This window comes from Asterias rubens, chromosome 2 (genome assembly GCF_902459465.1).
Source record: "Asterias rubens chromosome 2, eAstRub1.3, whole genome shotgun sequence".
Lineage (NCBI taxonomy): Eukaryota > Metazoa > Echinodermata > Asteroidea > Forcipulatida > Asteriidae > Asterias > Asterias rubens.
Genome location: NC_047063.1, coordinates 3,077,567 through 3,099,638, shown reverse-complemented (window position 1 = coordinate 3,099,638; position 22,072 = coordinate 3,077,567). Strand labels below are relative to the sequence as shown.

The 22,072-nt window shown below is 39.9% G+C and overlaps 2 protein-coding genes across 2 annotated transcripts; one reads left to right on the top strand and one right to left on the bottom strand.

The window, feature by feature from the left end:
- The first annotated feature begins 113 nt into the window (after nucleotides 1-113).
- On the top strand, nucleotides 114-12,036 carry LOC117306937 (actin-related protein 8-like). Its single transcript, XM_033791519.1, has 12 exons — nucleotides 114-225; nucleotides 1,392-1,562; nucleotides 2,109-2,219; nucleotides 3,213-3,317; nucleotides 4,645-4,818; nucleotides 5,638-5,748; nucleotides 6,593-6,708; nucleotides 7,366-7,519; nucleotides 8,637-8,873; nucleotides 9,306-9,546; nucleotides 10,342-10,508; nucleotides 11,076-12,036. Exons 1-12 carry the CDS (start codon nucleotides 217-219, stop codon nucleotides 11,217-11,219), a joined length of 1,740 nt encoding a protein of 579 aa, XP_033647410.1. The 5' UTR covers nucleotides 114-216; the 3' UTR covers nucleotides 11,220-12,036.
- Nucleotides 12,037-17,817: 5,781 nt separating this feature from the next.
- On the bottom strand, nucleotides 17,818-21,686 carry LOC117307295 (selenoprotein K-like). The gene is made up of 5 exons (XM_033792012.1): nucleotides 21,552-21,686; nucleotides 20,433-20,517; nucleotides 19,103-19,121; nucleotides 18,709-18,770; nucleotides 17,818-17,920 (listed from the first exon to the last, which is right to left on the bottom strand). The coding sequence occupies exons 1-5, from the start codon at nucleotides 21,568-21,570 to the stop codon at nucleotides 17,818-17,820; spliced, it is 288 nt and encodes a 95-aa protein (XP_033647903.1). The 5' UTR covers nucleotides 21,571-21,686.
- Between the last annotated feature and the right edge of the window lie 386 nt (nucleotides 21,687-22,072).

The following is a 22,072-nucleotide window of genomic DNA, read 5'->3' as shown; positions in this document are numbered from 1 at the left end:
TGCTCCACCCATAATGTTGAATATGCATGACTTTATTTACCAGACTAAAATTGAGTGATAAAGTAAACTGCTGTAGTGCTGGATGAGCCTGGGAGTCAGACACATGCGCTATGTATACATGTGGTGCACACAAATCTAAGTTGGCAGTGTTTTTGTCGTTTAATTCTCCAATAATTTCATAATTATAGTGAAATATTGAGCCATTCATTCGTGATCATGGTCGAGGTAAGTTTTGCTTTCTTTCTGTCTTGTTTTGAATTCTCGGTCGAATAAGATACATCAAAATTGCAAATTGCAATGTTTTTTTTATTTAATGCACACAGTACACTACAGTTCATTCAATTCAAAACTCAATGCAAAAAAGAAGAAGATGACAACTAAGAACTATTAAATATTAATAAATCTTTTCAATTCCAACTAGAAAAGCATAAAGTGAAATCACAAGGATCAACAACTTTGTATTTGACATGAATGGAAAAGGGCGTATAGAGTGTGTTTTGTTTGGGGTGGAGGATACACTACAGAGGAGGTAGCTTGAATTTGATCTCACTCTGACTCAATCCAAATCATTCATTCATTCATTCATCATGTTCATCAACTGTCATCATTACTATATCAGACATATCTGACTCTGAGGCGCTGTACGGCCGCACCGGTTTACAAAAAATTGTACATCTGGGGTTTGTTCATTACTAATAGTAGTACTACTAGTATTCTATTAGTAATGAACTGATGTCAGAAATAGGGAGATGACTAGATCCAGTAACTGGGGCTCTGTACATTATTTGAATTTTGATTTTTGGGGTTGAACAAAGAATTGACTAGAGTAGAGTGGGATTCGAACCAACGACCTCCGGATTAACGTGCCGGCGCTCTACCAACTGAGCTATCTAGCCCTATCTAGCGGTGTCCCTATTCTGTCAATACCTTTGTTCGGGGGTGCCAGTCAGAAGCCATACAACCGTTAACTGCCGTGTAGCCAGGGATCACACATTCTTTGTTCAACCCCAAAAATCATTTCAAAATTTACCCAGTCAGTTTCCCTTGTGGTTTATATTGATATTTGAATTTTGTATACATAACTTGCATTTTTGTACTATCTATACTAGGCCTAGTATTTTGTCAGTTTTTGTCGAACGAAAATGCAAATGTCAAAAAAAATAAATAAATTGGTATAGCACCGGCACGTTAACCCGGAGGTCAGTAGTTCAATTCCTGCTCCAGCCCGATAATTTTTTGGGGAAAAAAGGAGTACAGCGCTCCAGTTACTGGGTCTAGTTCACCCCCAAATTATTTAAAATGCACCAAGCCAGTTTCCCTTGTGTACTTGATAAAATGTATATTTATTGTACACAGTAACATTTAACACTACATGGTTTGATTTTGTTCAGCCTATCCAGTGGGCCACCGTTGTGGTTATCCACCCAGGATCTTACTGGTTGCGGATCGGCCGAGCTGCAGATGCTACCCCTGTCACAATCCCTCATCTTATCGCTCGACGGAAGAAGGATCCATCTCAACCACTTTATGAAGATTCCATTCTCATAAGAGATGGGATATTTGTAAGTTCTAGGAATATTTTCAGACTTATCTTTTTAGGATGAAACAAATCAAAGCAAGGAGTAACTATGTTAGGCCCCATCAAAATTGGCACTATGACTACAGTGTTGACTGTTGCTAAGGGTGTTGCCATGGGCTGTTCTCCAATGCATAATGACACAGTGACTTAGCCCAAGCCCAGGCCTGGAATTTCATCTTGGAGAGGGCAAGGCCGTTTGCATTTTAGATTAACAAATCTTAAAGTTAGTGAATGGGCAACTTTTGAAAGGACACCAAGGCCAAGACCAGGGGCAACATGCCATGGCCTTCGTGGTCTCTGCGTATTTAATTCCAGGCTTGCCTAGCCGCCAACTCTGACTTAGCCTTACACTATCAGCTTCTTTCTAAGACATATTTCTATTTACGTTGGCATCAGAGCTCATGACCTTAATCTCAGAGCACTACAATAAACATTTGTCCGCACCTTTTGGGGCTCCAGACCCCCACACCCATAACAAAGCATACAGGCCTGATTCATGCGACTTCATTCTTTTATATATTCCATGCAGCATCCTAACAGTGAAACCCAGCAGGAGCAGACTCTGAAGATGGTGGAGCAAGCCATCTGGTCTCGTAAGACATCCCAAGGTCAACGCAGACAAAGTGTACCTTCCTCAGAGGTATCTTTCATTTGTAATCATATGACAGACCTGGGCCCAATTTCATACAGCCGTAAGCACACAAATTTGCTTAGCGTGAAATTTCTTCCCCGATAAAAATAGGATTTACCAACCAAATTTCCATTTGTTGCATATTGCCTATACAGCTATTGTTTGCTCATCGTGAAAATCACATGAAAATTTCGTTGGTAATCCTGTTTTTATCAAGGAAGAAATTTCATGCTTAGCAAATTTTTGTGCTTGGCAGCTCTATGAAATTGGGCCCAGATACCTCAGGGAGGCAACAGAGGCGATTGCCTCCATGCCCCTTGGTCATTGCCTTGGTGCCATTTGTAAATCATATGAAAGGCTTGATACTTCAGGGAGGCAACAGAGGCGATTGCCTCCATACCCCTTCGTCATTGCATTGGTGCCCTGAAATGCTCCAGTAGAAATTTACATTTTCCTCATAGGGTGCCCTTTGCCAAAGAGAAAGTTCCTTGGTGCCCTTGCCCTTTCAAAAACTAAGCATACAGGCCTGATATGATAATTTGCCCATGAAGCACTTTGTTTATGCACCAAAGGGGTGGATTTGTTTCAGTAGGGGGTTATAGCTAAAAAGAGGGTTTACTTCTGGTAATTACTCCAAAATTGAATGACCATCAAAAACTGACTTGGTAAGGAGCACTGCAGGTGTTGATTATGTATGACATTTTAAGAAAATAATCAAAAAAGCAATTACCATAAAACTTATTTGGTAACAAGCACTGGAGCTGTTGTCAGAGTAGGCTACTTCTCGTAGCCTTAGATCTGGAGGGTCTAGCGCAGGTCCTTGCTGTTCCCAAAAGTTCTGCCTTCAGTAACAGATCTACCCTCACATTTGCCCCTATTTCATCCATATGTTTCCCCAGTGGTTTTGGAATGGTGCCAGGTGCTCCAAGTTTAACCTGCCATTTATTACTTTTAATTTATTATTGATATTATTATTGATATTTTATCACATTTTCCACACAGGTTCTGACATACAACCGCTCTGTCAATTCGCAGCCTTTAGATGAAAACTCTGGTATGAGATGGACTGACACAACAAGTCTACCTGAATACATCGTCGGAGACGAGGTTAGATTTATCTTGCTCCGAGCACCTCCTGGGGAAAAATTACATGCTGGACCCACTGGGCGCAAGCGGAAGGCACAATTCTTGTTCTTATGGTCCGAACAAATGAAAAGATGTTCCCTGCACCCACACACTAAAGATTGAAGCATTCCGAAAGCTAATACATGTTAAGATTGCAATGTATAGGGTGTCGTGGCCGAGTGGATAAGAACACCGAACTCAAGCTCTGGTGTTTCTGTTCAGCAGAGTGTGGGTTCGAATCCCGGTCGTGACACTTGTGTCCCTGAGCAAGACACTTAACTATAATTGCTTCTCTGCACCCAGGGGTAAATGGGTACCTGTGAGGGCAGAGATGGTTTTTGTGATTGATTTAGCCGAGTAGCGCATATTAATGTTGCACAAGGCTGTATACTCCCCACCAGGGAGCTGAGATGGGTTTAAGGAGTGATTTAAGGCCCAGTGACCAGGGGTAATAATGTGAAGCGCTTTGGGACGCCCTCTGGGTGTGAAAAGCGCTATATAAAAATGGGTTATTATTATTATTGTTATTCAAAGGAGTGAGTTTTCTGTGCACATTATAATAGGTCCATAAAGACTACTCTGCAATCCCACACTATTTGTCAACCTCTGACTCTACCCAACCAGAAATCACTACAATATATATAAAAGAGTGATATTTAATAATAAACCAGATTTGTATAGCGCCATTCCATCTAGATCATGGCGCTCAGCAACAACAGGCAAAGAAAAACAAAAACAATTAAAGAGTAGCTGGGAACAGGTGTTTTTTTTTAGTTTGAATGACGAAACAGTGTCCAGATAGTTTAAGGGTAGTTCAAAACAAAAATCAGCAGAATTGATCGCATATTTGTAGTATGAAGCCGGTCCTTCCGCCGGTGCCCCTCGGCTGCTCCGAAGGTTAAAAGTTGGTACTATTTATGAAGTGCCGTGGACGAGCGGTTAAGAGCACCGAACTCAAACTCTGGTGTTTCTGATCAGCAGAGTGTGGGTTCAAGTCCCAGTTGTAACACCTGTGTCCTTAAGCAAGACACTTAACAGCTACTGACATTAAGCCGTTGGTCCTGTGTGTTGTGTAACGCACGTAAAAGAACCCAGTGCACTTTGCAGCAAATTGGCAGCAAATTGCGTCACAGCACCTTGTAAAACCATTACATGGTGCTATGTAAAAGGAGTAGGTCTCATAATTCAAACGTAGTCCCACATACCTTGCAGGAAATACTGTATGTAAAAGCGCCTTGAGCGTCACTGAGTGCTGGATATGCGCGCTATATAAGAAGCCATTATTATAATTATTATGATTTTGTTGCAGGCCCTGTATCTTGAACCAGCTGATGGCTACAACATCCACTGGCCAATCAGGAGAGGGCGCTTCAACCTCCACGAAGGAGCCGGAGGCTCGCTGACCGCCGTGCTGCAAGATCTGGAGACCATTTGGGGAGCTGTGTTACAACAGAAACTAGACATCCCTATTAAAGATCTCAAAGTAACTGGAGATGATAATCAGGCCTTAAATTTATTATGATAATAATAATAAAACATGTATATAGCGCCTCATGCAAGGCTTTAGAGTACTTCACTAAATCAGCACGTAAAAAACTTTCAAAAATCTAACAATAAGCAGATAAGCAATACACTAAATGTATCCCAATACAAAATAGAAATTTAAAAAGAGTTGATTAATAACACCTACTTAACTGATAGATTACAGGTCTGGAATTTCAACTTTCAGAGGGCAAGGTCATTTTTCTATTTTGAATTAGGGCAATTCCATGGGAAAATCTTAAAGTCTATGGGAATTTTTTGAAGGGGCACCAAGGCCAAGACCATGGGCAACAGAGGCTGTGGCCTCCATGTAATTCCAGGTCTGTTATAAGTTGGATGCCTTTTTTCAGGCTGAAGGGTTTTTTACAATATTGTTTGGTTTGTTTTTACTTTTGAACATTTTTAAGGGGACACAAAGGCCAAGACTAGGGTAGGGGCACAGAGCCCACTGGCCTGCTTATAATTCCACCCCTAGAAAGACAATAGACCGTATTGAATTGCCCCTTTTTGCTATGAAAAGTCGCCATCTTGTAGGGCAAACCGTATGCGCGTCCAAACGCGTACATCATCGAAGCACGCAGCACGCAACATTCCCGGTTTGATTTCTACGGCACATGCACGCACACACATACGCATACGGACACAGACACCGTCTTGTAGGTCTGATAATTGAGCGGTGACGTCATATTCAGTACGGTTTATAGCAAGTTTTCTTCAAGCGAGACTAAGTTTGTTGGGGTTTCGTTCTCTCGTCTTTCAGCATTACCGCGCCATTCTTGTCATTCCTGATATCTACCATCGGCCACACGTGAAAGAACTCATGAATCTGCTGTTGCTTAGGCTCGGATTTGGTGCTGCCATTGTCCACCAGGTAAGGTATAGAATGTTTCTAACTCTCAAGAACAAAAGTAAATCATTTCAGATAAATACTATTTTACCTTTCAAGATTAGGAGAAAATATTGTTTAGCAAATATGTAACTGCCACAGAACAAAACAAGGATGTCTGCAAAGTCAAGAAATTCATTAAACAGGCATGATATTCTTCCTACTTTAAAGACAGTGGACACTATTGGTAATTATCAAAGACCAGTCTTCTCAATTGGTGTATCTCAACATATGCATAAAATAACAAACCTGTGAGAATTGAGCTCAATTGGTCGTCAAAGTTGCGAGATAATAATGAAAGAAAAAACACCCTTGTTACACAAAGTCGTGTGCTTTCAGATGCTTGATTTTGAGACCTCAAATTCTAAATCTGAGGTCTTGAAATCAAATTCGTGGAAAATTACTTCTTTCTCCAAAACTACGTCACTTCAGAGGGAGCTGTTTCTCACAATGTTTTATACTATCAGTGGCTCTCCATTACTCGTAATCAAGAAAGGTTGAATGATAATAATTATTTTAAATAATTACCAATAGTGTCCACTGCCTTTAAGTCTGATTTCTGATTTTTTAGCCCTCACAAAAATGGGCAAAATTGTTATAAAATAGCCTGAAAAGTCTTTCAAAACCCATGCTATGTGCATGAAAGTCGCCCCTCGTACTCTATAAAATTGACCTCCATTTTTTCCACGGGCCAAGAATTAAAACTGATTAACATACAGGTTTGTGTGTTGATTTATGAAAAAGTGCCTTATTTCTAAATGTTGGTTGGAGTTGTCCACAGTGCAAGGACATTTCTCATTGTTTTTACATTTGGTTTTTACAACCTCAGGAATCTGTGTTGGCGACGTACGGTAGTGGACTAAGTAGTGCTTGTGTTGTGGATGTCGGCGATCAGAAAACAAGTGTGTGCTGTGTGGAAGATGGTCTGTCCCATAGAAATACAAGGTACGTTCTTAAGTTTCAAGATGTTTGTTGCCTCGTAGCAATATCTCTTGCTGTGGCTTACTGTTGTACAAACTCAAAGTTTCGATCAGTCTTCATCTGTTGTAAAATATGGGGTTTGTAGGTTCAAATGTTCAAAGGTCTGTTCCTTATAGAAACACAAAATACGTTTTTAAGCTAGACGATGCTCAGGCCTGTATGCCTGGAGCAAGCTTGAGACTATTATGACTCGCACTCGGACTGGTTGACCAAGGGTTGACTAATGTGATCAACCATTTGGATCCAGCCTCAGGACCAATATTTCCTTCCATGGTCCCAAAAGCCTGTTTCATACTCAACATGCATAAACACAGATGGGAAAAAGTGAAAACTACAGGGAAAAATAATGCAGAAGGCAGTTGGAGTGTTGAATACCATGGGTACCAATGGTCAACCGGACTTCCAAAACGAGTCAGTCGCGTAAGTACACAACTGCCCATGTACGTTGCTGGTCATTGGTTAATCACAGGTTGACTGATGTTCGCACTCAACTCAAGCTTGCTCCTTGTTGAAGTGCCAAGGTGAAGTCTCTTCTGTGGTGGCTTTAAAAAGACTTACTAGTGTGAAGACTCGTAGAAATCTTATGCCTTAGTGCATTGTGACTTTTTCTTTTCATCTCAGATTGTGTATGACCTACGGTGGCAGTGATGTCACTCGTTGCTTCACCTGGTTGCTAGAGAGAGCTTTCTTCCCGTACCAAGAGTGCCAACCGGATAAAACCATGGACGCCCTACTCCTCCTAGAACTTAAAGAAACATTCTGCCATCTTGACCAGGTGAGTCTGGTTCTTATATCATTTAGCATTCTTCTTGCCTCTATAGGGCAAGTTCAAGGATGTTTGATATTTATTTATTTCTCTTTACAATAAGTGCACTTGGTTATTTTTGTGCATTAAATTACACACAGGCCCTACATCTAATCTTAAGGACACATCACTAAGTGTCTTACTTAAAGACACAAGTTTTACGACTGGGATCGACTCCGTTGTTCTTCTCTGCTCGGCCACGACACACGCAATGGATGGTGTATGTGTAGCCTTTTCATAAACTTTGAAAGTAGATCATTTCTTTGCTTCCATTATCCATGTCCTTTCCATCATGCATATTCTACAAAATTCACCGTAAAGTCTTGTTGCAGGTAACATGCAGTGCAATAAAAAAAAACTTGGCCAAATCGTCTGGTACAGAAAACTGTCACACATCATAGGCTTCATACAGTAGTCCATCCATAATGTTTGCTTATATGAATATGCCCCGGTCAGTGCCCTAGTCAGTCCATCCATAATGTTTGCTTATATGAATATGCCCCGGTCAGTGCCCTAGTCAGTCCATCCATAATGTTTGCTTATATGAATATGCCCCGGTCAGTGCCCTAGTCAGTCCATCCATAATGTTTGCTTATATGAATATGCCCCGGTCAGTGCCCTAGTCAGTCCATCCATAATGTTTGCTTATATGAATATGCCCCGGTCAGTGCCCTAGTCAGTCCATCCGTAATGTTTGCTTATATGAATATGCCCCGGTCAGTGCCCTAGTCAGTCCATCCATAATGTTTGCTTATATGGATGTGCCCCGGTCAGTGCCCTAGTCAGTCCATCCATAATGTTTGCTTATATGAATATGCCCCGGTCAGTGCCCTAGTCAGTCCATCCATAATGTTTGCTTATATGGATGTGCCCCAGTCAGTGCCCTAGTTAATTTTGAAGCTGGCATACAAACAAGACGGAAAAGAAGACTGTTGTCATAGTATTAGACCAGTCGACTAAGGGAAAGGAAGTGAAAATAAAAGTGAAACTTGTCGTCGAAATTTGTGATCAAATTCTGTTCGAACAGATGATGCACTTTTCCCAGACTTTGAAACGAGGGTCTTAAAACAAAATCTCTTTCCAACAGGACCTTGATGGGTCGCAACTGCTAGACTTCCACGTGCGCTACCCGTACCAGCCAACCCTGATGTATCAGTTGAAGCTGGGTGATGAGACATTCCACGCCCCCATGGGGTTGTTCTATCCCTTAATCTTCGGGGTGATCGGTGAGAAGATGACGTACACCCAGCAAAGAAACCAGGGAGATTCGGAAGATATCCACGACGAGTTGTACCTGCTACAGACTCAGAAGGAACAACAACAGGTAAAAAAAGAGGGAGACTTTTCCCCTTTACTTATATGTCGGGTGTAATGGCCGAGTGGATAAAAGCATCAAATTCAAGTTCTGGTGGTTGTCTTCAGGGTGTGGGTTTGAGTCCCGATCAGGACACTTGTGTCCTTGAGAAAGATACTTTACTAACTGCTTCTCTTCACCAAGGGGTATAAGTGGGTACCTGTGAGGGTAGAGGTTGATATTGTGTTGGAAAAAGCCCTCTTAGTGCACGGCTTAAGCTGTATACTCCCCATGGAGCTGAGAAAGGAATGTTATATAAAGCGCATTGGTGCGGTTATTGTATAATGCGCAATATATAAACCAGTTATTGTTATTACTTTACAACTGCGTCACTTAACGGCAACATATTCTCAATGGTAAAGATTTACAATGTAATAATTTACCGGCCTGTTTTTTTTACAGTCTAACAAATCAAAAACAACCAATGCCCCCAACTCGGAGTCCAGCACTCAGAATGCAGACAGCGTCATGACGTCATCAACCAACCAATTATCATCCTCACCAAACAGCCAATCACAGAATGATCTAATACAGGCAGAGGAAGCCCCGCCCCCAACCATCTCCAGGCGGATATCAACGTCGCAATCCATGGATAAACCCTTAGGTGTTGACCAGGCTATACTGCATAGTATTGACTGTTGCTGTAAGTTTAAAGATTCAGAATTTTGTTTTTAAGGATTTTGTGTTGGTTTGATTTTTCATTGTATATAAAACAATAGTAGTGATAATTGTAACATAATCACAAACACATTCTCCTGAGGATGACTAGAACAAGCTAGTCGAAATATTGAGACTAATCAAAAACTGGAATTAAATGGAGGCCACAACCTTCTTCGGTCTTGGCCTTTGTGCCCTTTCAAAATTTTCCGATAGACTTTATGATTTTCAAATACAAGTGCCCTTTGCAAAATCAAATGGCCTTGCCCTTTCAGAGATGAAATTCCAGGCCTTGGGAAGTTAACAAAGAGAAGCCCCTCAATCCACTAAGCAAAAGTAGTTATCCTGGCTGATCACCTACCTTCCGCCCCAGGAGTATTTATAACAAGCCGGACACCTCTTTTTAGAACTGAGAAGTCTCCCAAGTTACAAATAATCTACTCTGCGGCAATTCTCAAAAGAACTTTATCTACATGGTGTTATCGCAAACCAAGTATACATTGACACCTCACCATGCAAAGCCTCCTTAGATGTGGGAGGAAAAACCCAGAGAGTTATTCAAGGGAAAACCCACACAGTCAGACCCTGTCCATATAGTGCCTCAGGTGGGATTTGAACTTGGGTTCCAGAGGTGGAAGGCAAGATTAGATACCAGGGACAATCCAGTCCATAGTTTTCCCGGTGGGATTTTAACCAGGGTTCCATAGATGGATGGAAGGCAAGGCAAGACACAACACTACGCCAACCCAACTGCCCTAAAACTGTTTGTTGTAATTCACAGCATCTGATGAGACCAAGAAGAAGATGTACAGTTGTATTCTGGTTGTCGGAGGAGGACTTAGTCTCTTCCAAGGAGCCTCTGACATGCTTCAGCACAGAGTACAATCCAAGATGCCTCCATCCTTCAGAAAGGTCGTCGAGAAAGTTGAAGTCATCTGCAAATCTAAGGTGATTTTTGTATTTTCTGATGGAGGTATTTCCTTAAGGGCGAATGATTCAACAAAATTATTCATGTTTTGATATGAGGACCATCATTGCTGAAGTGCTGTGCTGGGTGGCACAGTGTACTTTGCTCAGAGTGCTGGGTGAAATTTGTTAGTTCTGGGGAGGCCCGCCAGGCACTGCTCACCCTGGCTTTTAACCAAAAAAAATTATGCAAGTCGCCCAAAACAAGGCTAAAAGCCACTCTAGGTTAGGGGCTACAAGGAAGAAAACATAGACATGCAGAAACTCAGTGGAGCTGAAGGTAGGAATTGACACTGCATAGAATAATCACCCTTTGTTATTGGATTAATTCACCCGTGACCCAATCACTGTTATGAGGTTCTGTATACAAAGAATACATTCTGAGGTCCCCAAACTTATTTCTGCTTTGTGTTTCTTTGTTTTGCTGTTCTCTCTGTTTCGGTTATAAAGACGCAATTTGGCCAGTCCTAGCTACCTTGTTTTAACAAGAGCCGACAGTATATGATAACCCAGTATTATTTAGTATAATTATTATCTTCCATGGTGCAGGATCTAGACCCTCGGATGACATGTTGGAAAGGAGGGACTGTCCTTGCGTGTCTGGACACCGCTCAAGAGTTATGGATCAAACAGAAAGAGTGGCGGAAGCATGGACTGAAGGTGCTACGAGAAAGATCTCCATTTGTGTGGTAGAGAATACCTGACGACTCGGACACTTGTGGGTGAATTTTTGCACAAACCAGACAGAAAGTCAAACTCTCGTGAAGAATAAAGACCCTTATAGCCCACTTGCATTTACGCGAAACGCTACACAGACACCGAGCTCACGTGCACGTTTTTACCCTCCAAGAACAGCTATCTGGCAACCATTTGCCTAGTGAGGGCGCTCAATGCTTTTTGAGTGTGTGACGTCACTTCTAGTTTGAATGTCAGCTTTTGGTGATGTTGCAGACTGGCAACACCAGGTTCTATAGTGTATTACTCTCCATCGGCGACATTGAGCATAATGAGGTGCCAGGTCAATAGTCACAGTGGGTAAATTGGTCTCAAATGCAGGCAATCACAGATACATGCCAAGTCAGCAAGACAGAGAACAGTGATAAAAACACATTGGAAACTTGGACAGTAGTTACCATACTATCATGGTGCTTTTACAGTCCATGTCCTGATTGCACATTTGAACTGGGGACCTATATCAAAAGAGGACAATAGATCCGACGGTTCAGGAAAGTCCACAGTTGAAAAATGTTGCAAGTATTTATAAGCAAAAGAGGGACAATAGGAGGTCCACGGTAAGAGTTGACAGAGCATTTAAACCCATTCAAATACATAGGTTGTGTAGTGTGTACCAACTGAGTACAGAACATATAGTTGTGTTACATAGGACTACATGTAGCATTCGTGCTGTCCCACAATGGGCACTACAGTTCACTTGAGTACCTGAATTATGAGATGATGATTTTATACAAAGCAGTTTTTTTCCAATAAAACTTATGAAAAAATGTATATACATGTATTCCGTGTTTGTACAGTTTCTTTATTTAGAGTTTTTTAGTTTACACGACCAGGATTGTTCATATCACTCCAAATTAAGTCCCCTGCTAAAACATTAATAGTTTTAATGGTAAAAATTTATATTGCGCCAAATCCATCGCAAGCAATTAAATGCTCCATGGCGCTTACAGAGTAACATTTAAAAAAAATCCCTGGGTAAACACAAAGTCATTATCAGAATTAATAACAAGGTATAAAAATAAGTTTAAAATCAGCTAGCAACAAGATTAAAAGGAAAAGCAGTCAGCTGAACTAGTTGGACAGAATTCTGACTGGTCTTTGGGCATTTTGGCCAGCGTACCACTGTTGACAGAGAGCACTGACCAAACATACTCATAAACAAAACCACCACATCAACTGAGAGAAAAACATAAGCTCATTGCGCGCCCCTGACAAGTCCTGAAACCAACACAGACTTAGGGAAGCCTTCAAAATCAAGTCGCAACACACAGTTCCATAAGACAGCAGTTTCTTCAACAACAGAATCTGGTCACCACTACAATCATTCCAGCAGCAGCTCACAACAACACTGACGCACTCCAACAACCACACATCCAGCCAGCGGCCAACTCCCACGCATCACCTCTTACTTAGCCGGGTATCGAACCAGGGTCACATTGGTGAGAGCCGAGGGCTTTACGCACTAGCCACTCATTGCCACACATATCTTACACGATGGTGTAAAACTTCCCTTGAATGATTAGTTTTGCCGTTGAGAAATGAGTAAACACTTTATTTGGATCTCGCGATTCTAACTCGATGTTTTAACACAGTAATAAGCCATTTTGATGTATGGTGGACACGATAGTCTGTAGACGCCCAAATCAAACAGTGCACTCACCATACCTCAAAAAGGCTAACGGGTCTATTTCACTATTTACATGCAACTCTGATGAACGATAGAGCTTGAACATTTCATGCGTATTGTTGGATTACAGTGCGGCTACAGTACTGGTCTTGAACAATAATTTATCAATGTTGCCCACATGCTCTAAGAGGACATGGGTTCAATTTCATGGCTCTGCTTACCGCATAATTCCATGGTAAGCAACATTATAAGCAGGCAGATATTGGGCCCTGGGCCCTATTTCACAAAGCCTGTCAGAACAAATACCTTCTAAGCACTGGAAAATCTTGCTTAGCAAAAGCATTTCAACAGCTAACATTCCATAAAGTTGACATTGTTGCAACTGGTTCACCACTCACTTTTTGCTTGAAATTTGCCCCGGTCAACACCAACTCAGAAATAAAACCCTTCCTTCTCACAGATTACAGTATAACGTTACACCTTCATGTCCAATATCAAAATCATACCCCCTAAAAAAAAAGAGAAAAAAAGGGGGGGGGAACACAAAAAAAGACAATTTGTTCAGTTTAACGGCAGTGGACTCAAGTAAATACTCAAAAAAGAATTATTAGCGTACAACCTTACTTGATAACGAGTAATGGGGAGAGGTTGGTAGTATAAAACATTGTGAGGAACAGCTCCCTCTGAAGTGGAGTATTTTTCGAGAAAGAAGTAATTTTCCACAAATTTGATTTCGAGACGTCAGATTTAGAACTTTAGGTCTCTAAATCAAGCATCTGAAAGCACACAACTTCGTGTGACAAGGGTGTTTTTTTCTTTCATTATTATCTCACAACTCCAACGACCAATCGAGCTCAAATTTTCACCGGTGTGTTATTTTATGCATACGTTGAGATACAGCAAGTGAGAAGACTCGTCTTTGACAATTACCAATGGTGGCCAGTGTCTTTAAGAGACACACATGATATAATTACCCTCATCACACTGATATGATCTTTCCACAAGAAAACCAGATAGATAGTATACGTAAAGTACATTTTTAATTTAACCACCTATTGTACATGTTAATCCTAAAGGGCATTGTTAAATGGTTCTGAATGATAATGGTACACGTACTTCTGTTGACACCAAATTAAAGTTCACTTGATGCAAACAAATTAACCTACACATGTGTAGGAATTTTGTCTGACTTCCACCCCAAAAAAGTCTTAAAATTACGCTTGCCTTACCTAAACTTTACAGGGAATAAAAATGGAAGCAAAATCATACTCTACATTAAATAATACATACAAGGTTAATATCAATTAAGTTTCAAGCAACGTCTTATTTGTACAATGTTTCAATGCTCAGTTGGTGTATGTAACTTCATCTTTTTATCATAATTATTCTTTAATCCCTATCCAAGCTTTACACCATTAAAATTCATCTAATAAGGATTTTACAAGAACGGAAACAAACTTTCGTAAATAAACAAACTAAACAAAATAATCAGATAAGAAAAAGTTCAAGTATATACATATTCAATAATTTAATTGCGATGTGCAAGTGTTTCATTTGGCATTTTCTCGGAAACACTTGTCCATATGTACGACATTTCAATCACATGACCACGGTGCATTTGAATTCACGTAAACCAGAAAGAAAATCGGTCGATCAGCTGAAAAGCTGCATGTCTGCAATATCCTCCAAGGTCATGTGATATTTGCCGTAGACTCTAAACGGTAACCAGTGGCCATGACCTTCTCTTGGCTTGATCATTAAGGCCATAGAGTTAACTGTTACTTGATCATAATGAGGTCAAGCAAGGTCGCAGCAACCGGTTACCCTTTAGAGTGTATGGCTGGTTCCGAAACAGGTACAGCTACAGCTAGATCGCGTGGGTCTGCCTATTCTTCAACACAGACAGACGCACTGATCTAGCCGCAGCCGTAGCCGAAGTCGCCGTTTCGGACACTGCCTATAGGGAGTTAGGGGGTAATTTCTGCAGCCGTTCCTTCAGCCTGATTGGATCCACAACAAAGTGGCTTGTCCAATCAAGCGTCATCATTGAGTGTGGAATACTACACACACTCTTGGCCACAAGAAGGAAGAGCAACAATCGTCAAAATAAAAACCACAGGACGCTTTCCTAAAATAGGCGTGCGATGTCATCGCTGACCAAAGGGTCTAGAACTAGTATCTAAATTTAAGGTATGTTGAAATGGTGACATTTCCACGTTCGGGTTATCCCTGGAACTGTCTATGTACCATGGAGCTTCTGGGAACAGTTTCCCCATAGCTACATGTAGAGACGTGGAATTAGCAACGTGTTGTTTTTTAATCATGGAAAATGTAGTAAGTTAGTGTTTAGTCTGCAGAGCTGCCAATGTTTGCATCTTGCGATCGGGGAGACTTTAAACAACAAGCAGGAAGATATTTAGAACTACATTCAACATAATAGGGGGAAAAGTTCCCATATTCAGGGACAGTGTTGTAGCTAGACAAATTTTAGTGGTAGGTTCTAAATTCAATTTAGTTCACCAAGAGCGAGAGGTTCAACAAATTTATCCATGTTTGATATGGGGCCATCATTACTGAAGTACAATCTGGGGGGAAATCTGTGCTGGGCAGCACACTGTATTTTGCTCAGAGTGCTGGGCGAGATTTGTTAGTTCTTTTTTTTAAAGGTGTTCATCAAAACATGGATCAGGGAAAGTTGACAGCTCTGAGTCTTGCTTAGAGGACATCCAAAGTTTTCAAAAATGTTACGGTCGAGCAGAGTTGAGACTCAGAGTTTATTTTAAATCTCGCTGGTAGCTCTTGTCTTGACGATGTTGCTCTGCATGCCTGCTATAGGAGACTACAGCAGGCATTTACCTGTAAGATAAGATGAGGAAGTATATTAGTTTAACAGATTATACAAAACAATTAATGTAATAGATGCCTGTTGATTTTTGTGTTCACAGGACTCTGGGAAAGTACTGAGTATACATAAGGGCAACTTCAAATAATTATTGAGTATATTAATAGTATTATGAGTTACTTGAACTGATTTTGGCAGCTCACATATGAATTACAGTCGAATATAAACATTAAATTAAACAAAATACATAAATAACTTAAAATCATAGGGATTTGACTTATATATCTACATGTAGTAAGTAGAAAAACACATAAAAATAGCAGACAATTTTTAAACGAGAAATACATGTAGTTGATCATAAAGAACCTGTATACAAAATTTACATATAAAAAATGTACATATACGGTGCTACATAATTGGGTCTCAGAATTCATAACTTCAATAACCTAACTTTCTGAAAGTTTGTATATACTCAGCGCCTTGAGTACCTTGTTGGAAGATACGTGCGCTATATAAGACTTTGATATTATTAAATGTTATATACAAAATGCACACAATAACATGAAAATAATCAATGAACTTGATATTGTAAAAATCACAACAACAGACCTGCCATCATTTTCATCTTAACAATTCGGGAAAATTTGTACAACAATCCGACAAATATTTAGAATTACACTCAACATAACAGGGGAAAAAGTTTCCACTATCAGGGAGATGTTCAAATTTGTTCATCAGAGCCTGGAAAGATTGGTTTATTCCCAGGGAACATTCTGCAGAATCAAGGAGGGTTTGCAACTCTGCAATACATAATTAATTCACACAGTGCTATTCACAATTCTATTTATCACTCAACATTTGTGAATCCATGGAATCATTTGCAGACATTAAAGGCAGTGGACACTATTGGTAATTACTCAAAATAATTATTAGAATAAAACTTTTCTTGGTGACAAGTAATGGGGATAGTATAAAACATTGTGAGATACGGCTCTCTCTGAAGTGCCATAGTTTTTGAGAAAGAAGTAATTTTCAAAAAATTTGATTTCTAGACCTCAGATTTAGAACTTGAGGTCTCCAAATCAACCATCTAAACGCACACAACTTTGTGTGACAAGGGTGTTTTTTTCTTTCATTATTATCTTGCAACTTTCGATGACCGATTGAGCTCAAACTTTCACAGGTTAGTTATTTTTTGCATGTTGAGATACACCAACTGTGAAGGCTACATGTAGTCTTTGTCAATTACCAATAGTGTCCACTGTCTTTAAAACATGGAAGTAGAACAATGAAAAAGCAGAGTTTGACAACAGTCCATTTCTTGTTGGGTACGAGGTAAAACAATATGAAGTATTAAGCGCAAGTACATATGTCATGTGATACAAATATTGCCACACATAAAGCGTAACAAAATAGCCATACACACCCATTAAATATTCTCTTAACAATCGCACTGATAATAATGACAACTCATTCACAACTTTTCAGATAAGCTGCTACACAAATAACAGTTACAAGAGTTGAATCTGAATCATACACAAATTTACCATAATCACAAGCTGCCACCATTTCGATCATGTTCCCTGAATCCAGTAACAGTAATGAATTAGTGTCTCTTGCACAAGAAAGAAACCAGACTGTTTTTTTATCTTCCAACTTGAGGCCGTTTCCAAAACGGCAACCTCGTCTACAGCTACAGCTAGGTCGCGGGCGTCTACCTCCTCTTCAACACAGACAGGTGCCCTGATCTATATGTGTAGCTGTAACTGTCGCCAAAATTGCCGTTTCTGAACACGGCTTGATTTGATTATGATTTGGATCGGAGAAAAATCAAGATGGCCCAACCATGATAAAGGTCTATTGACAAAGTACGTTTGCGATCTCAAATTTCAAGACTCTTCTCAAAACATATATCTATTCAAATCATCATACATAATTATTCTTTTATTTCCTCTGAGCGCTTTCTTTCTGAGGTGTTAGGCGCTAAAGAAATGCGGTTGTTATTAATAATGTTTGGACCGTAACATCACAGTAATACAATAAACTGTTCCTTTATAAATTTTGTATCCATAAAAGTGACAGCCTTCTTACCTTCCTCATCCACCTCCAGCTGGGGGCGGGGCACTTGGTGCTCCAGCCCCGCCCCTAAAACCGCCCATTCTTCTCCTTGGGCCTGGTGGGGGACCGCGTCTGTTGAAAGAATTAAAAATAAATAATATAATAATAAATAATAATAACTCTTATATAGCGCATTTCACAATAACCGTATCAATGCGCTTTACATAAGTGCCCTGGTCATGGGGCCAATAACATCCCTTTAATGTTTCTCAGCTCCCTTGGGAGTATACAACCTGGGCAACAGTTTATATCGCTCCAAAGGCTTTTTCATTCACAATATCAATCTCTACCCTCGCAGGTATCCATTTATACCCCTGGGTGAAGAGAAGCAATTATAGTAAAGTATCTTGCTCAAGGACACAAGTGTCACGACCGGGATTCAAACCCACACTCTGGTGACTTAGCATCAGAACTTGAATTTGATGCTCTTAACCACTCGGCCATGACATGCTACAAAGTATATGAATAAATAATATAAATGTTATTGTCACAAAACTCCAAGTCTTTTGCCCATGTGACTTTATGCCAATCCCCACTCAAGTCAGACTCAAGTCTTGATCCATTTCATAAAGCTACCTAAAACAGCAAATATTATACAACAGCTTCCTGCTAAGCAAACATAAGCAGGATACAGTCACAGATTGTACATGTGTGGAGAGGTATTTTGGCTGGTTATCTTATACTGGTAAGCATAATTACGTTGTGATTAAGCAGCTTGAAATTGGGCTCAAAGTCCAGACCTTAGCACATACAAATACAATCGCACTTAATAAATAATAACAATAAACGTATTTATAACGCGCCTTTTCCAAAGGATACAAAGCGCCAATTATTTTTACTGCAAGGTGAGTGGGACTTACCCATTTCCGCTTCCTGCCTGGTAGTTTGAGGTTTGTCCACGACCTTTACTTGTCAGATCAGACTAGAAGAAAAAAACCAAACAAATCACATATAAAGCGGCTAAGATACTTGTAGTTTGCAAATAATAGTTCACAGTTCTTATAAATAGCTTCATCATACATACATATTGTATACACTGGGCTTTATATAGCGTCATTTCATTGAGACCATGGTGCTTTAACAAGCAGACATACATGTAAGCATTCCAAAAAATATAACAATTGAACAAAAAGCAAAAAGAGAATGCCTCAAAATGCTTCCTATTTTGTCGACAAGGCCCATATCAGTCACTTCCCTAACTTAACTCAAATTTGAACTAACTGATGAGAAACAAGAATTTAAATTGTGACTTACATATACCATAGTTCGGAAGCTGTTGATAAAAAGAGAAAGAAAAGAAAATAGAAACAGCAGTTATTTTTGAGAAGTTCATGTTTGTATGGCAAAGGTCATGCAAGCTAGTTTGCACCCATCTCTGAAAAGTATTTCTTATACATGTAGCTCTGATTCAGTAGTTCTAGTTTTACCCTCCAGTTCCAATTCAAAATACAACGAGGACTTTCTACTGAATGTCTTTCTCAACCCACAATTAAAACTAATAATAATAACTGGATTTATATAGCGCCAAATTACCAAAGGATGCAAGGCACTTATCAGGGAGACAGACAAAAGTAAAGGGGAAAACAGCTACGAGTTAGAGAACAGGTGCGTCTTGAGACCCTTTTTGAAGGACAACAAAGTCTCAGCGTTTTTAATGGGGACAGGAAGACCGTTCCATAGGCGGGAGGCAGCAGAGGGAAAAAGCTCTCTCACTGGCTTGTTTGCGTGACTTGTTCACCACGAGGGAGATCGCATCATAGCTTTGAAGGGAGTACGGACAGTCATGGATTTCAAACAATGTGAAAAGTAACCTTGTAAACATCTCAAGTCTCAAATTTTTCCCTCTATTTTCTCGAGCAAACTACAAATCTTACAAGCTAACATCCAAACAACAGCAAATGTACATTTTAAAGGCAGTGGACACTATTGGTAATTACTCAAAACAATTATTGGCAGAAAAACCTTACTTGGTCACTAGTAATGGTGAGAGGTTGATAGTATTAATCATCGTGAGAAATGGCTCCCTCTGAAGTAACGTAGTTTTTGAGAAAGAAGTAATTTTCCACAAATTTGATTTCGAGACCTCAGATTTAGAATTTGAGGTCTCGAAATCAAGCATCTGAAAGCACACAACTTTGTGTGACAAGGGTGTTTTTTCTTTCATTGTTAGCTCGCAACTTCGACGACCGATTGAGCTCAAACTTTCACAGGTTAGTTATTTTATGCATGTTGAGATACACCAACTGTGAAGGCTACATGTAGTCTTTGTCAATTACCAATAGTGTCCACTGTCTTTAAAACATGGAAATAGAACAATGAAAAAGCAGAGTTTGACAACAGTCCATTTCTTGCTGGGTACGAGGTAAAACAATATGAAGTATTAAGTGCAAGTACATATGTTTTTTCTTTCATTATTAGCTCGCAACTTCGACGACCGATTGAGCTCAAATTTTCACAGGTTTGTTATTTTATGCATATGCTGAGATCGAGTGAGAAGACTGGTCTTTGACAATTACCAATAGTGTCCAATGTCCAGTGTCTTTAAAGGACAATAATCATGGTATCATTGCTTTCAACTACTTACAAGAGGATTATAAAGTTAAGAACTCCCCAAAAGAGGTCTGCAATATACGAGGGTCTCCATGGAGATCGCCCCTCCAGCACCTGGCCTGTAAAACAAAACCAAAGAAACATTCACTGTCAATTTCGAAGCTTATTTAAAGGGAAGGTACATGTACACGTTTGGTAACTACTCAAAACAAATGTTAACTTAAAAACTGACTTGGTAACAAGCATTGGAGAGCTATTGATAGTATAAATTAAAACATTGTGGGAAACAACTTCCTCTGAAGTAACATAGTTTTTGAGAAAGAGGTAATTTCTCACTCCAATAATAAAAGACTTCAAGACTTGTAGCTAGAAGTCTTTTATTCCTATCTGAGAGCACACAAATTCGTCAAACAAGGGTGTATTTTCTTTCATCATTTTCTCGCAACTTCGATGACCGATTGAGCCCAAATTTTCACAGGCTTGTTATTTTATGGTTATGATGGGATGATACACCAAGGGAGAACACTGGTCTTTGACAATTACCAAATGTGTAGCTTCCCTTTAATTAGATCATATAAAGGCCTATTGCTTTTAAATGGAAGTTCTGGTACTAAAGAAGTTTGTTCCGCTATCGTCTCGGAACAGTGTCTCGGAAAGAACTTCATTATTTTAGGAGTAAAGAGTGTACCTTTGGTAAGTACGCCAGCCAAAACTTAATGACCATAACAGTCAATTTACTTGATGATTAAGAGCAACGTATTAAGACACAGTTAAAAATAACCCCTTCTCTTTTTTGAAATAAGTGTGTACTGCTGGTCTTTGAAGTGCATTGATAGTACTGAGTGATAGTGGATAACTTTCAGTATGGCGGCACCACTTTTTCACTCATTTTTACAAAAAGGGATATCTCATTGAGGTAAATTAGATACTATATTATTTCATATCAAATGAAAAAGTGGTGGTGCCATACGGAAACTTTTCCTTTATTATTATTAATCAAGTCCCTCCTTGAAAATATAAAATTTGACTAGATAGATAGAGGAGCACGCATGTACGTATGATGAGGGTCTGCACGTTTATGGCCCAGTGGCGGCGGTTTGTGCAGTAAAGACAAGACAAGACAAGACAAGACAAGACAAGACAAGACACTCACCGTCTGAAATATACGCCATGATTTCGGAAATTTCCTGACGATTATTGCTTCATCATCATCAGCTGCGGCAACCAACAACAACGCTGTACCATACGACTGATGACTGAACACAGGATAGAGCAGGTAGGAGTGTGAACAAAATAAACCAACACATCAGCACAAAGGGCGCCCTCTAGAGAGCTCTGTCACATAGTTTAGAAATGGAGGGATGGGCGGGGCACCCTTAAGTTTTCGGGGGGGGGGGGGTGATTCACAAACTAATCCAGAACCAAACAGTGCTCTTCAAAAGAAGAGAAACCTAGCACCAACCTCTAAACGAAGACAACTCCCCCCTCCCCCGAACAAGATTCTGGGTACCCCACAGCCACCAGGAACAAATTATTTTACCCATTCTTAGCCTTTCTAACTTCTTTTGTTTTTGACCAATTGAGATTGCAGACATTGTTTTTAAATAGTGCAAACAAGACATGATATTACTCTACTAAGAGTTTAGGTCAGTTTGGACCAATCAATCTATTTTC